This window comes from Empidonax traillii, unplaced genomic scaffold, assembly GCF_003031625.1.
Source record: "Empidonax traillii isolate 1590-97213 ecotype Southwest subspecies unplaced genomic scaffold, ASM303162v1 scaffold1:size7828297, whole genome shotgun sequence".
Classification (NCBI taxonomy): Eukaryota; Metazoa; Chordata; class Aves; order Passeriformes; family Tyrannidae; genus Empidonax; species Empidonax traillii.
Window position 1 is genome coordinate 1,387,758 of NW_020955194.1, and position 16,248 is coordinate 1,404,005.

Below are 16,248 nucleotides of genomic sequence, written 5' to 3' on the forward strand. Positions count from 1 at the left end.
AGGTCAAAGCAATGGTGGGCAAAGGACACATCTACACTGTCTTTCTAATTTCCAGGGGAAAGATGAAAAACATCACTCTGAAACATATTATATGCATTTTTACAACCAATTTGTAAAAGTGAGGAAAAAACCCCAGAAAATCCTGCAGTTCGTATCTTGGTGCAAATCCAAAGGTGAGGCTTTCCATGGTAAGTGATCAAAGATATAAACATGTATATACATATATAATCTCAAATCTTTGTTGGTGAAGCCTAGCCATGATGATATATATAACGTTCCAGTGATGTAATGTTTTCCAGCACCTCTGGAATGATGTGCAAGAACACAATGCTGGTGTGACTGTTCAAGGGGCACCAAAAAAGTTCAGTCAATATTCTACCTACATTTATTACCACTGCAGAGGAAGCAAAATCCCATTTATGTCACAAGCTCTTGACGACTTCCATGCCCTACACTTCCCAAAGGTTCCCCGTTTCTTTTCTTCATCCTGTGTCAGTCTTGCTCAAAAGCTTCTGTCTAGATTCCCTTCTGTTCTCTTCAACTACCAATTAAGTTCTTTGCTTCTAATCCTTTCCTCTAAAGCATAAAATTTAAATTTGGATTTTCTCTTTCCCTTCTTCCTAAAATTACTGCTGTTTTTTCGTAATGGCAGCGAAAATGACAACAGTCAATTCCCCACCTTGGTATTTTCCCTGTTTTCTAGCAAACAACTGGCCAAGAATATCTTCTTGTCTTAGTTCCATCTCAGCCTAATCACCAGTAACACCAGATAACATAAGCCTTTGAGAAGTGCCCACAGGCAGTGTGCTCACTACTTCAGTGCAAGTATTAAAAAGTAATATCAATAAAACCACATTTCACAGCATCACACAGTAACAGAATAATCGGGGTCAGAAGAGACCTTTGGAGACCATCAAGTCCAACCCCACTGCCAAGGCAGGCAGGGGAAATACTATTTCCAAGATTTCACTCTGTCACACGTCTGAAATTTTTGAAATCAAACAGAAACTGTTATGGTTGGAAAGCAACAAAAGACAAATATTACTGTAAACTTCTAATAAGCTGCATCCAAATTAACTCAGTACAATGAAGAAATCTGATTTCAAATTATGTGTGAAATTAGAAGCAACCCAAATAAAAAAAAAACCTACTGCACTTCAAATGTTTTAATAAGAATTTTGACACTAATATATGAAAGCTTGAACTAACAAGCTTTTAAAATATGCAATAGCTGTGAGTTTTACATTTACATATGAAACTTAAGTTTACACTAAACATTTTGGGGAAACAATGACACTATTTGACCCTCTATTCAAATCAGATATTGCAAATTTACCTGTGCTCCTCATGCTTAAGGAAATGTCTCCTTTCCCTCAGCAGCTTCTGTTTGTTTTCAATTGCCATTATTCACTGGTTCCAGAGTCAATATACAGTTTGTGAACCATAACAAATAATAACAATGAACTTACCCTTAAAGACTCCTGGAATGAGGAGGCCTGGTACTGTGCATATTTAGCAATTGTTGTGTGAGATCTACTGCTTTCACAACGCCAGATCTTCTTTGTTCCAGTGGGGTCCCAGTTTTCATCTGCTGGCTGCAGTAGTTGTGTCCTTACTTCTACTATGTGTTCGTTATTCGCTTCTACCAATGTCTTAGTAGAGAAGAGTCCTAAATCTAATAAAGAGGATTGAAACTAATGAATGACAGTTCACGTATAATAAAATACTTGGAGTTATCTAAAAGTTTACCCTAAAGCACTTTTCTCCCTCAGCCTTCACGACACTGCCCACCTGTACATTAATTATTAACACTGGTGATTAACACTCAAAAGATTTTTCTCAACACAACAGTAGAAGTTTATTCTAAACTTGGCAGCTACTCTGTGGATTATATTCCAAGAAATATTTTACGGGCCTTGGGTAAGCAAATCTGTAAACAATGTTTAAATCTATTACCAAGAAAGTATTTTTCAGACCAGAGTTATGAATGGACTTCCATCATGCAACATATTTACTACCAGCACTGATAAGTTTATTTGTCTACAGACTCCAAAACGTTGTACGCAGTCAGACTGTAGATCATTAAATCTAAACACAAAGACATGCATCCAGTTTATACAGGAAAAACAGCTCACTGTAAATTTCCATATCCACAGCTCAGCTCCCCTCTGTGCTCAACAAAATCTGCTCTATTTGTGGTAGGTTTTTTTTGACACAATCAAGATCAGGAAAAACAGCAAATCGAGAAATGACACATTACCCTAATGATTTGGAATATGCAAGTAATACAGTATTACAGAAATAAAACATCCACTTTTAAGAACTGAGGGATTTCTCTTTAAAAAAACATACTTCCCCACCCCCCCCCAAAGTAAAAAAAATATAAAGTAAATTTACCTAATTTAAGCGCTCCAGCAAGGCCACGTATTACAGTAACAGGGTTGTTTGGATTTGTACAAAATTGATGTAAAGGTGGAAAGAAAGCATCTCGTTTATTTTCCAACTGCAAAATTATAATGGAATGTTAGATGTCAGATCAATTTAGATTCCTTAGTTGTAAAATAAGAAAGAAAGAAAAAAAAAAAAGGAGGTAAAAAGAGAAACAAAAGAAAGAAAAGAGGAATTTTCTCCATTTCCCCTCACTGTGGGCAATGAAAAGTTACATCACACAATTCTTTCTATGGTTAATGCTGGGTTCACTCCTGAAATTAATTTGTTACTGTAATTTGTTTCTTGGCATGAATTATTCCCAGGCTGCTTTAGCTTTTGCAACTCAGGTTTCCTGCACTTAATTTCTTTATTTGACAGTAGCCTTGTACATTCCCTAAATCTACAGAATTCTCTGAAGAGCAAGATAAAACAGTTCCTTTTCAGAAGTTAAAAAAAAGCTAATTCTACACATAATGTATACAAGAAATGGTATTAATTAAAAGACTACTCTCACGGTGTACTTTGGATGGACAACACTGTGACAGTCTTTTATTAAGGTAGATGAATTCAGGTGCAACAACCATCCAGTTATCCCATCCAACTCAACCTGGCTCTCAGGCAGACTCCTGCAGTATTAAACTGAAGCACCAACCTCTTCTGGCCCCCAGACTGAGCTGACCAAAGCTAACTTGAGCTTTTCACATTGGTTGTATGCACATACTGTAATTTATTCTTCTGTTATCAAGGAAGTGGATATCCTATAATTTATTCTTCTATCACTAAGGAAGTTGGCTCAATAAAGCTATTATGAAACTTTACTTCCAGAACAGAAGTTTTAATGCCTGCCTAAGAAAATACTACCCAACCAAACCCTGCCTTTTCCTAATGACACTTTGTTCTTAGCATCACTTGGTCTTTTATTAATTTTTCTTCACTATATTTTGGAGCAGATTGTTATGAGAGTTTAGTTGAGTTACTTGCTCATTTATACATAAGCTGTCACTTAAAAAAACCTGTACATACATATTTGAAACACTGTGCATTTGTATCTAATGAAACGTTCTGCTTATTCTGCCAACATTTTGAGTATTAAAAATAAAAAAAGTCTGAAGCACTTTGCTCCTTGTTTACTGAAATTCTTACTTTACAAGTACTTTAAGAGTCAAACCATGTCTCAAAATTTTCTTTAGGGTTAGCATTTTTCCTGCTTATATGCTAGTCTGGAGAGCATTGTAATTAAAACCCAGTGATGAACAGTGCATCTTTAAAATAATTACATTACATAATTCAGATATCCAAACAATTACAAAAGACAGGCAGCAGTGCACTTCTGCCACTTGATTTACTTACATAAATACTAGGTGTAGGTGGATTCAGCTTGTCCTTTGGCAAGGGAGGGTATGGTGGAGGCGGTGGTCGTGGAGGTGGGCATTTATCCAATAGAATACTACTGTTAGATAAGCCATTTTTACCCAGATTCCTAAAAAGAAAGAAGAGCTGCCTCTGTCAATGCTTGACAAATAAAATAAGTACATATTGGTGTAATCTCCTATGCAAAATAATGTTGTATAAAGAGAAACTGTAACTTAAGATGCAAATAAAGCCCATATATTTTAATCAAGAATTTTCAGTGTAAAATTTGCTATTATTCAAAATTATTCCCACTTTGCCTGCCAAACCTACAACATTGCCACTATTAGTTAGAAATATAGCCATTTTAAATACAAGCAAGTGACAAAATTTAACAGAAAAAGTAGGTTTCAACTAGAAATGGAGAAGAACCTTATCAGGTGGATGATCATTTCACAGGAGATGAGGAAGCGCAGTCCGGTGCTGAGCACTGTGGCAGAGCAAAAGTCAGAAAATGACAATGTCTCAGCCAAAAAAACCCCTGCTGAGTCACAAAACACAACTACAACTACAGACACTGAACTGAACCACCACCTACCCCTCTCTGATTTACACGTCTTGGAGCCAAGAGGAGCCATTGCTGTATAATCCATTTTTCTGAGCAACAGAGGAAATGCCCCATCCCCAGTGAGTTTTTGTGTCAACACCCCTGTCTGTAACTTCAGCGAGAACCTCACTGCTTGTATTTCCAGTCTTTCACTGGATACTTCCATGTGGATAAGTCACTGTATGTTTAACTTTTCCTAGAACAGAGGGCCTGAAAAATCTCACTCTAAGCTTAGCCTAGAGTCAGTACCCAGTTACCATCACCAGGAAAGTATTTTCTGATGAAACCACCCCTTACATTTTTGTTAAAAATGACTCAACTACTTCAAAATTCTTCCAACTGAACGCTATTCAAATCATTCTTCCAACCTCACTTGATTCACTAACTGTTGCCACATCCCACAAAATGGGATGTTTCCAATGCGTAATTTGATCATGTGTCTTTATAAAACCCACTGGCTGCAACAAGAAAGTTGTTCTGGTAACAACAGTCTCCAGCAGAAAGCACAGATGACTTCTGTTAGATGGAACTCCCAGCAACAGAGCTTCTCTCTAAAACAGAACCTCTGATGCTGCACTGAGAAACACTGCAGAGCTGGATGCTGGCATGTGAGAGCTTAAAATGAAGTTATACCACAAACCACGAGTAAGATGAACTTGAGAGTTGAGATCAGATCAGACTGATTGTTATGAAAAACACTTTAAAGAAAATGGGAAAACACCTCCTGTACCCCAGGCTGCAGCAAAGTATCCTGAAAAACTGGTGGCCATCATGACAAACCAAGTCAGCCACTCAGTTCAGAACATGTGCCAGCTTTGTACCTCTGACAGAAGGTCAGAGAAACACAGAGGCATAATTAACAACTTCTCCAAAGTACATCTGCCAAAACACCACACAGTTTACTCCTTGAGACGGGTGAGTCTAAAGCCAGAATAGACTGGAATTTCAAAGGGAGTGAAAGAACGATGCAGCAGCTTTGATCAGGCACCATCCAACACAGAAAAAAAAAAATCACTGAAATGCTTAATGTCTGACAGAGTTATTACAAACACCCTACTGTCCCCCAACACACAAACCCCCTACAACAAACCAAAAAAAAAAAAAAAAACCAGACCCCCAAAATAACATGGCATTATAAAATCACTACCACACAGAAATTTTTTGACCACAGCTGCAATAACCTGAGATTTAAACTATCTATACAAAGTGAAATTATAATCTGAACAGCAGCTGTCAGAACTTAATATAACCTCTGCATTACCCAACTGAAAACAATAAAATTAAAAAAGTGCAAATGCATGGTATTAAAAATAGAAGAGAACTTGGACGAAATTCAGTTTGCATTAATAAACAGTTCACAGACAACCTCTGAGGCGGTGAAGATGAGAAACACCAAACTTGAAGAAAAAGATGCATTGCTCAGAACTAGTGTGACTTCAGCTACTGAAGTCACAGCAAGGTGGTCACCTCAGCAAAGCTCAGTAAAGCCACGGTGGGGTCTTCAGGGAAGGGGGGCAACAGAGAGAGGAGAAACTTCTATACACTTAGAGAAACCACAGGTCTGAAAAGGCAAAGGAGATAAAGAACAGTAGAGAGGAAATGATCAGATGAAAAAAGGTATCTCATAAACCCAACATTTGAAGCTGATATTACCAATTCCATGCTATAATTTCCTATTAAGTTACTAAAACCCTCTGGAGAAATTTTAAGAGAGCAAAGGGGACAAAGGAAAGCGAAGCTGAGATAGCAAAACATTCATAATTCAAGTGACACAGGAAACAGATGGGCAGAATATTTAAAGTTGTCTTTAACAGACCAGCTTCACTCTATCATCTTTTTTTTTTTTTTACTATGAATCAGAATAACTTACTATTAATAAAAATGCAAGAGAGCTATTAAAGAATAATTCTGTAATTGATAGTGTGCCAAACAGAGCAATAGAAAATATAAAAAACACTACAGAAGTACTAAAAATATTTGCTACTAGCATTTGAAACATGTGAGTAACCACTGCCAGCCTCCACCTCTGGAAATACAGAACTATGGCCAGTGCAAGGAAAGTGAAAGACCCTTTTTGACCACAGCAACTGTGATGAAAATCTCACAAATCTCAGTTTCAAGATTTCAGTAGTAGTGAGAGGATTTCATTCTGGATGAAAGAGGCAACAGATGGACCACTCAATACAAAACAAGCTCCATATAGAAACTGGATACCCAGTCACCTACAACACCGTGATGCAGGAATGAAGAGGACAGGTTTCATTCCTTTTAAATTGACTTTCCACAGGAAACTTGGCTTGACATGGACTATGAAGGCAGGAGAACACCCTTCACTCCCACAGAGGGAAGAGAAAGCAGGAGCAGCTGTCAGGTTCAGGAGTGCAGCCTGTCCTGAGCCACAGCTGCAGCTCTCAGTCCAGAGCAAGTTACCCCGTGGGTCAGAGCAACAACAACTCAAATGCATCACTGAGGATTTCTACTGCTTTCTAGGATACATTCTCACACTTTCTAAAAAACACAGATTGCAGCCTTCAGTCTCAGACAAAATCTTCCCCTCTGGCTGTACCAAGACCCAAGGGTGACCAGGAGAAGGGGTGTGACACTGTTTGTTTCACAACAGTCACTGGTCCCACTCGTTACACAGCACCCACTTCCCAGCCTGTGCTTTTAGCAAAAAGCTAAAATAACTTAACAATATCTAGGGGTATCTTGACAAATGGAGATGGATGGCTTAGCCTGAGATGACGCCTTCATCCACGTACCACACTTCTTCCCTCGAGGGGATGTCCCTGCCCCACAGGAAGGTAGACCCCACCTCCAGCCTTAGAGACTCCCCTGCTGGAGCTCTACATCACTATTAAAAGCTAAATAAAACAAGACCAAAATCTGATCTCAAGGCAGTATCATCGAAACATTTACAATTACATGAAGCTTATCAGGTAGTTGCTAAACACTTCTTAGGTGCTATATCGACTTTGCATCATCCCAGCTGACTAAAATATGATACAATGCAAGTTTAAAGCTACTTGTGTTACAAAGCTGAACCGGTTTTAACTCTATTTTATTCTCAAAACTCTCAAGTACATCAAGAATATTCAAGTTTATAAGATAAAACCTATTTTCTGAGAACCAAGAATCATTATCATTAATTACCACCCTTTAAGTTTATTAAATTAATTACCTCAATAGTTTTATTATTTCACTCAAGCCTAATGTCAGACTGAGAAAATTATGTCTGTTTCTCAGAAAGTAGTTCCATAGTGCTCTTCAAGTCCTCTGGAACCTTTCCTGTTTTCCAAGAACTATATATAAAAAAAAAATCATTATGAAGGATAAACAATCCTCTGGCCTGTTCTTTCAGAGCTCTTGGATGTATGCTATCTGGGCCTCTGGCTTAAAAAAGCCAGATTTGAGTATAACTACTGTTTAACCTTCTCCTTGAATATTGTGAAAACAGGGAGTGTGTTATAGGACATCTCATGATGTGAACATTTTATCTGCCTCTTTCCCAAGCACAGAACAAAAATATTTACTGAACCCTCTTGCCTCCACAGACCGTTCAAATAGTTCTGTGCAGTCACTGAGATTGGTATTTTTTCTGTTTCTTCTTTTTCATTCTTGTCTAGAGCTTTTCCTCTTCCAAATCCAATTTCTGTGTCTTTTAGAACTCTTAGTTTCAGTCCTTCTGAAAATATTTGCCCTTTTTGTTTTCAATTGGGAGATTATGATTTTTTTGATGATAATGAAAAGTTCCCGAACAATTTCCAGTTATCCATACATTTGGATTTTAGGTGTAATTTACAGCTCAAAACAGAAATAAGTTACAATCATTTGTGCTTAAGCAGTTATTTTTGTTGTGAAGGCAGTCTAAGTGAATTATTATTTGAGGATTAGCTGCACAAGAATTGACAAGGTTTTACCGCTCAAGAGATTATAGTTATTCCCAAGAACACAATTAATACTCTCTCTTCCCCCAATAAAAATCACATTTAAAACGAATACAAGGAATTGTGGATTTATTTGATGCTCTATCTCAATTCCATCAGAATTAATTAATCTACAAGTAAGAATGAACAAGACATTTTTAAAACGTGCCTGCAGAAGGAACCAGCTGTAGCACTGGGATGCACAGCACTTACTTTACCCAGTCCTGACTCAAAGCTGAAATACCCACCCATCACAATTAGCAGATACAATCAGTTGCTTTGTAATGTAATGAGTTATTACAAAACCACAGAAAAACGTCTGTCGATCCCCATCTCTCTGGAAGGAGGTGGTTACACACAACACCCAGCTTGGGCTCTCCAAGGCTCAACCTCCCCAAGCTCCTTCTGTAGCCAGGGGAGAGAGACAGAGGAGCTCTCAAAGGGGAATATAAAGAACTCAAGCCGATCTTACATTATGCTTAAATGCAAATAATACCAGATAATTAATTATACAACCTGTTTATCATGCAGTTCTCTACCCCAGCCTTTCACAACCAGGTACTAAAGCTGGCAGTACTCCCAGAGATCTTTCACTTTAAACCTACAGAAAATCCTACAATAGAATTGCGGATTTTCTCATTATGCAAATGTATTTCTAATTGTTTTTGAATTCTGTTCTGGTTTTGACCTCAATAGTACAGGTTGGCAGTGAATTTCATAGGTTAATTATATGTTATGTAAGAAGTAATGTTCCTTTTTTTTCTTTGCTTAATAACTTTTTACATCTTTCCTTTCTATTTCATTTGCTAATCACCTTGCTCTTAGCCTGTAAGACAAACAAATCACATTACTGACTTATGTAAGAAAAGCACTGTAACAAGTGGTACCAAACATTTTCATACACTTGCCTTCCCCCCCAAACTATAAATCTTTCCTACGTTTTTCCACTTCCAGATAATTCTGCTTCCATCTGCAGATTTCTGTCTTTGCCTCTTGAGCAAAAAACAATCTCTTATCCTAAAACCTTGTGAAACCACAATATTTCAATTTTTTTTCTTAAAACGCTTGCTACAGTAAAGTTCATGTGCCAGAAGTAACTGTGCCTTCGGAGCAACTGAGCAATCCTGCCTTGAAGCCAAAAAATCTTTTGCTTGTAAAGAAAATTCTCAATAAAAAAAGAATTGCTTTCTCTGTTTTTAAGAACAAAACACAAACTTAATTCAGCTCCTTATCCACAAAATACTTCCCTCAAACAGACTTGGCTCTTTTCCTCTGGACCAAAGAGTTCTCAAACCAGTGAGTCCCAAAACGACTTCCCAGAGCTCAGTAGCCCCTTTTAATACAGGTCACCACATAACCTACACCTCTCCTTTGCTTCCCCCAATTAAGCCAAATTAAAGCATTCAAGTTCAAAAATTCTTCAGAGTTTTCAAATTTGTCTTTCCATGTATCACCATGAAAATGACAACAGCAACTTTCAGCTGACACCAAGTTACCCCACTACCCAACTGGGCTCTTCAGAACCGTCTGAGAATCTCCTGCACAGACTTTTCTAACTCTCTGTCAAACAGAAGTTGTGTTTGGAGCTTCGCCTTTTCTTTCAAGGTTGTGAAATAAATTAATAAATTACGAGGAAAAAAAAATAACAAAGATATTTCTTAATGTTTTGTATAAGAAATGAAAATAAGTCAACTTGGAAACTTCGCTACGCTGGTTGAAGGAAGGACTTGACCTCAGGTTGGTTTTAGAAAGGATAACTGGTAGACTCTCGTAACCGAGATGGATATTGGATTTTTATCCCTCCTCCAGGATGTTAATTAGATGAAACACTGAGCAAGAAATCAGCTGGTTTCACTTCAGCAGAAATAAACAGCTCAAGTGTTAAATCTCAAGTCTTGTGATAATGTTTCATTAATTCTCCTTTCAGAAGGATTGCTCACAGGGAAAAGAGACTTACATTCCTAAGAGCACAGAAAAGAGCTCTTGATAACATTCTCTTTAAGGAAACCTGATACACAACCACACAAAGCAGCACACTCTTTTTCTTTTCCCCATGTATTAACCATCAGCCTTTCTAATAACAAATTCATAACAATTATTCTTATTGTATTTTCTTATTTTAATCACATGGTTTTCACTTATTCTCAAAAATTACTTGGGGTTGTGTTGCTTTCTTTTGTGTTTTTTTTTTTTTTTTTTTTTTTTTTTTTTTTTTTTTTTTTTTTTTTTTTTTTTTTTTTTTTTTTTTTTTTTTTTTTTTTTTTTTTTTTTTTTTTTTTTTTTTAATGACGTCAACAAGAGATTTTCTCTAGGATTCTCAGGAAGGATAATCAATTTAGTAGTACACTCTTTTATCTGTTAATTTGCTCAGAGGCTTAAAGATATTTAGTTTACTATGTAAACAGTTTACCAAACATAGTAATTTAGTCGTTTTATAACCACCTTAAAATTTACTGTTGCAATCAGTTTTATTGGTAGGAAAGACTAACCAAATCACACTTACACTTCCCAGGATCACCTCCTCAATTCCTTTTCATCCTTACACTCCAACAGCAGTTTAACAAGATGAGCACATTTGCCATCCCACTGTTCTCCAAAACAGCATCTTAATGAGATTTGCATATTCGAGTCAGTGCAGCTCAGCTCCTGCATTTCTCAATTCCTTGTGGCTTTTCACCGACACTGTCTGGCCCTTCAAGGGAAGCTCCTTGTAGAAGTATCAATTGCTATACCAGCACCCTACGTCTGACCCCTTCTCAGCCTCCTAAACAACCTCATTTCACCCCAGGAACAGAATAGGGCTCTGTTAAATATCTCCTCAACATTCTCGCCGAGGAAGATGGATATAAAGAAACTTTTCAGCCTCTGCAATTATCTTGCCCTACTTAAGTGCTCACTTTAGTCTTTGGCAAAACAAAACATTTACCAAGTGTGTTTCCACAGACCAGACAACCTATTCACACCCAATAAAAGGAGAATGAAATGGAGTTTTCTACTTGGCATGCGTTTGGCATTTTATGATACAAAGCATCTCGTTTCACCTAATGGCTTCACTTGAGCAGCTTTTACTAAGACAACGCTTGTTTAAATAAAGCAAAATTACAGCCTTCACAGCGTTTATTTTTTGCCTAATCCCGATTTTATTTTATACTTCCCTATCTCTGATGCTCCTTTGTTCTTGAGCAACACACAAAATCCATGCAACATTAAGAGGTCAGTTTTTGGTGGAGCATTACCATGTTGCTTCCTGATAAAATCCCCCCTGTGAGATGAGGAACTTCATTATCCTGCACTTCAGTATCCTGCACCAGGTCAACTGTAGTCAATCAACTCTTGTGCATTACTTAATCCCAAACTGCTGCTAATTCCAGGTCTTCTGTGCTCTAAGCACAAATAAACCTGATGGGTCTGAAAGACGCAAAAACCGGCTTCTCTTAGACAAGACTTTTTTTAAACCCCTAAGCATTTGATGAAAAAGATTATTTACCAAGTAGACTTCTGAGGAATTTCAAGGCGACTTAAAAGTAACATAAACACTCTGGTTTTGAAGTTAGCATATAGTAAACAGAGCCAAATGCAGAATAACAAGGAGGAAAACAAAAATGATTAATCTATTGCTCCAGCTATAAAAAAACCCAAGTCCCATTCACCTGTTCCTACCTGTCAAAGTCTCTATTTTTCCCTAGAGAATACCGTCAAGACAACGGGTTGTATCAAGTAACTATTATCAGATAGCAAGGAGAATATGCCAGAAGATAACAGACTACAATTTTCTACATTGGGGATGAAGCCAGAACGTCTTTCTGAACATACCAAATAAAACAAGGGTGTGTATGTAACAACTAACATATATGAATACATACAATATATAAAAATTAATACTTCAGAACAACTCCCCTCTCCCCATGCATGAAGTTTATTCTAGCACAGGTGTTTGGGGGGGGTTATCTTTTTTTTTTTTTTTCCCCTTTAAAGGAAAAAAGAAATCAAATAATTATTTTTCGGGTTTTCTACTCTGGATAGCTTTTCCATAATTTTTATAGTAATTCTAAAAATCAACACTTCTGGTCACAAATTCACTTTTAAGCCTCAAGATACCATTACAGAGATGGCACCCAAATGTACCCAGTACAATGGGAATTACTTTCAAATTCTTTGTTTTTGCATTACCTTACTCTGTGTTAAAATAAAGGCTAACATGCAGTACTGAAGTTCAAGTGTCTGATATATTAGTATATAAACTTGTTCTGTCCTACTATGCATAAATGTCAACTTATTTTACAAATTAACCAGGCTTTCAGCAGATTATCTTTCAATACTCTCCCTCCTAGACATTTTCCCCACGTGAATCATGCACACAACACCTATGACAACTCTGCTGCTCCACAGCTGTCATGTGCATGCCTGTACATACTCAAACTCCACAAATATCAGAACAAAGCAAGGGCTGGATCAGTACATGGCTGGGACAGCCTTATCCTCAAATTCCTGTATATAAACTGTCAGGCATATAAGAATGGCAGGGGGGAAAAAACCCCCACTATTAATATATTATACAGTGTTTGTATTATATAGTTATTGCTTTTATTAGTATGAAAAAAGCATGTAGACAGAAGCTTTCCTTTAACAGGTAACCAGCCCCAGCACAGATGAGTTACAGCAATAACGAGCCCAACAGAATTTTCACATATGGGAAACTAGCTGGCTGCCTTTACACTTCAAGCTTACACTGAAAATTAACCTTGTTGTTAGTCCCACAAAATTTCTCAGAATCTCTTGTTATTATTAGCAGACATATGCAGAGATCTTTCAGAAAGCATCATCTGACTAGGAGAGATCCTGTCTCTAAAACCTGCAAAAGCAGTCCCAGCCCAGACCGAAGCATTTCTTGACCTCAGAGTTGCTAAAAAAACCACAAGTCTCTCCTCCACTTTTACACCTGCTCATCTTTCCTTATTATCCAGCTTGTAAGTCCTCTGCCTTGCTGAATGAAGGTGCAGACAGGCTGAAGAGGGAGCTCTGAATCTCTACTCAGCAAGAAAGAAACAAAGGAAAAAAAGCACATCTAACACTTTCTGAGCTGCCTGCAAACTACACGGGCCAAAGTATTAGCTTACCTGCCTTGAAAAATTATGCTTACGTGAGCCTGGTAGAAAATAAGGGCTAAATGAACTCAAGTGAAACACCTTTATGAGCTTCCTTTTATCTTGGAAATGAGGTATCACTAGGAATACAACACTTCCATCAACGAGCACAAAAGCAAAGACTTGTATTAAAAGCTGGGTTAAGATTTTTGCAGTAAAAATGCTCTACGTTTTCCTGCTCACCACAAACTCCAGATCTCACCTATAAAAAGCCTGAAAACCAGTGTACTAAACCCATCAGACAACAGCATTTGAATAGAGGGATACACTTCCCATTACTCTCCCAAGAAAGCTATGTGCCAATTTTGAAGACAGATCAGCTTGAACTTCATGAGAGAATTTAAAGTTGGTAACAGTTTATTTTCTTTAAGTCTGTAACAATTTATTTTATGCCTACTTGCAATGCACTCATCCTAACACCACACATCGAAGCTATTTTTATACTTCTACCAGCAAGAACAAATACCTGGTCCCAATTAAAAATTTAAAAAAAAAAAAAAAAAAAAGCAAGCTGTTAAGCTGTTAATTTTTATGAATGTAACATGTGTACAAGTGTCACTTGGAAATGAACATTACAATTAGACTTAATATTTGAAAGATGACAAAATAAGCTCCCTATCGATTTCTTTCTCTCTTTTAGGAAATTTATCTTTGTAACACACAGACTGCTATACCATGGATCAGTATTAGTCATCAAATCCCACAACATTAGGAACTAGTAACTCCTAATCACAATAACAGATGCAGGGTTTTTTTGTAGAATGATATAAACATGCTTTTATACCATTTTTTAACATCAAAAAGAGTTATGCTCAAAACCACCACACTTGCTATATAAAATACAGCAAACACACATATACATATTTTTTATATATATTTGGGTTATATATATATATAACCCAAATGAAATATTTAGGAGTAAAATATACTGAGATGGGGAAAGACTCCAACAAGAATTCCAACACAGAAAAATACAGGTAACATTTCAACTAAAAGAACTGTAAACACAGATCAGCAGAGTATAAGAGCAAAAATAACCACGTGCTTGTGATTAAAGGAGCTTCAGTGAACTTTAAAGTCATCTTAGGCAACATTTTCACAAAAGGTGACAGCTCTAAGACACGGCTACAGAAAGCACCATGCTCCAAATGGTCATTACAATTATTCAGCTTGATCTGAAATCCTCAAATAACTTTTTTTTTTTTTTGGGGGAGGGGAAGCAGGCAAATCTCTAAAAGGACCACCTAGAAAATCTAAGGACCTGAGACAGTTTACTCAGAGGAGGCTTCGAGCACTAAGCATTAATGTGAACTTGAAAAGCTAATTACTATCTCCCAGGCCCCCTGCTAGCACATGACCAGAGACTTAGCTGCAGCAGTTTAAGATATTATTGCCCTCAGCCCACTACCCTCCTCTGCCACAGGCCACTGGCTATTGCAAAGGTGGCTGAATTTGCTGAATTTCTACACCACTGCAGCTTACAGTGTAATAATATCTTTGCCAGAAGTCACTGCTAAGAAACATTATCTGAATTTCCACCACCCCAGCACTCCATGCTCTGTGCCATCCAGCACCACCAGCAATGAAGACACCTGGGAAAACCCCGTGTAATCCATACAACCACACTTGTACAGTCACTGCCAGGTTTTCTCGTGGCTGGCCCCACTTTTTGCCCTTACCTATTATGCATCTGATCTAAAATGATTCGAGGTTACTGACTGAAGACAAAAAACAACAGCAAAGCACCTGCTAATCCAGTGGAACACAAGATGAACCAAGACTTACACCCCTGAAGAGTCAAAACTGCACTGCAACGTGACAGACTGACAACTCGCTGCAGGACTGGGTTTCTAAAGAATAATCCACCACACAAAGAGCTCCTGTGCTCAGGCTGGAGATGCTGAAACCATCACTACCAAAAAAAGCCATCTCTGGTACAGAACTGAGGGACAAGCTGATACACCAGATGGTCGTGTGACCACGCAGAGGGACACCAACAGGCGGGAGAAATGGGCCAACAGGAATCACAGGAATTTCCGCAAAGGGAAATGCCAAATCTGGACAATACTCTGAGGCGCATGGTGGGATTCTTGGGGTGTCCTGTGCAGGTCCAGGAGTTGGACTTGGTGATCCTGTTGTGTCCCTTCTAACTCAGCATATTCTACGATTCTAAGTCCTGTAGCAGGGGTAGAATAACTCCACGCAGTGGCACATAAGAAAAAAAAGATTTTTTTTTTTTTTTTTAGCTTCAGGGGTGATCCAATAATGGAACAGCTTGTCCAGGCAGGTTGTGGAGTCTCCATCCCTGGAAGTATTCAAAACCTGGCTGGACATGGTCCCGAGCAACCTGCTCTAGCTGGCCCTGCTGTGAGCTGGGAGGCTGGATGAGATGATCTCCAGATATCCCTTGCTGGACCTCCCACCTCAACATCCTGCGATTATTTACCAGTTTTGCAACGAGAACGCTGATTTGTACGGACAGACTAAATCTGTATGACTTACTTGTATCAAGAAAAAGTACTTTTCAGAGCTTAATACCAGCACTGAACACGACTGATTTTTTTTTTAACATTCATAATTTTCAACATCTACATTGTTGCTGTTGTTCCTTATGTAAGCAGAAGTGCTTGTACTGCACCTATAAACTACATCTATAAAACAAGTAAAATAAAAAAACCCAAACAATGCATTTTTCTTTTGTATGAGCTGTATCCAAGCTCCTTTACAGAAATTAAGCCTTAAACCCCATGAAAAAGATACACATTTTGAAGCAATAAATTTATCTGACATT

General features: G+C 37.8%; 1 protein-coding gene across 19 annotated transcripts in view; it reads right to left on the reverse strand.

Moving 5' to 3' along the window:
* The window catches only part of KDM6A (lysine demethylase 6A), a 148,397-nt gene that overhangs the window by 16,067 nt on the left and 116,082 nt on the right, over window positions 1-16,248 (reverse strand). For all 19 annotated transcript variants that reach the window (XR_003570818.1, XR_003570914.1, XR_003570881.1 and 16 more), the window contains 3 exons: window positions 3,781-3,910; window positions 2,398-2,503; window positions 1,470-1,675 (listed from right to left, as the gene is read on the reverse strand). Coding sequence is in view for 8 of the 19 variants with exons in the window: in XM_027880448.1 (XP_027736249.1) it covers window positions 1,470-1,675; window positions 2,398-2,503; window positions 3,781-3,910 (442 nt within the window). In the remaining 11 variants the exon portion in view is untranslated. The remainder of the gene's footprint in view (window positions 1-1,469; window positions 1,676-2,397; window positions 2,504-3,780; window positions 3,911-16,248) is intronic.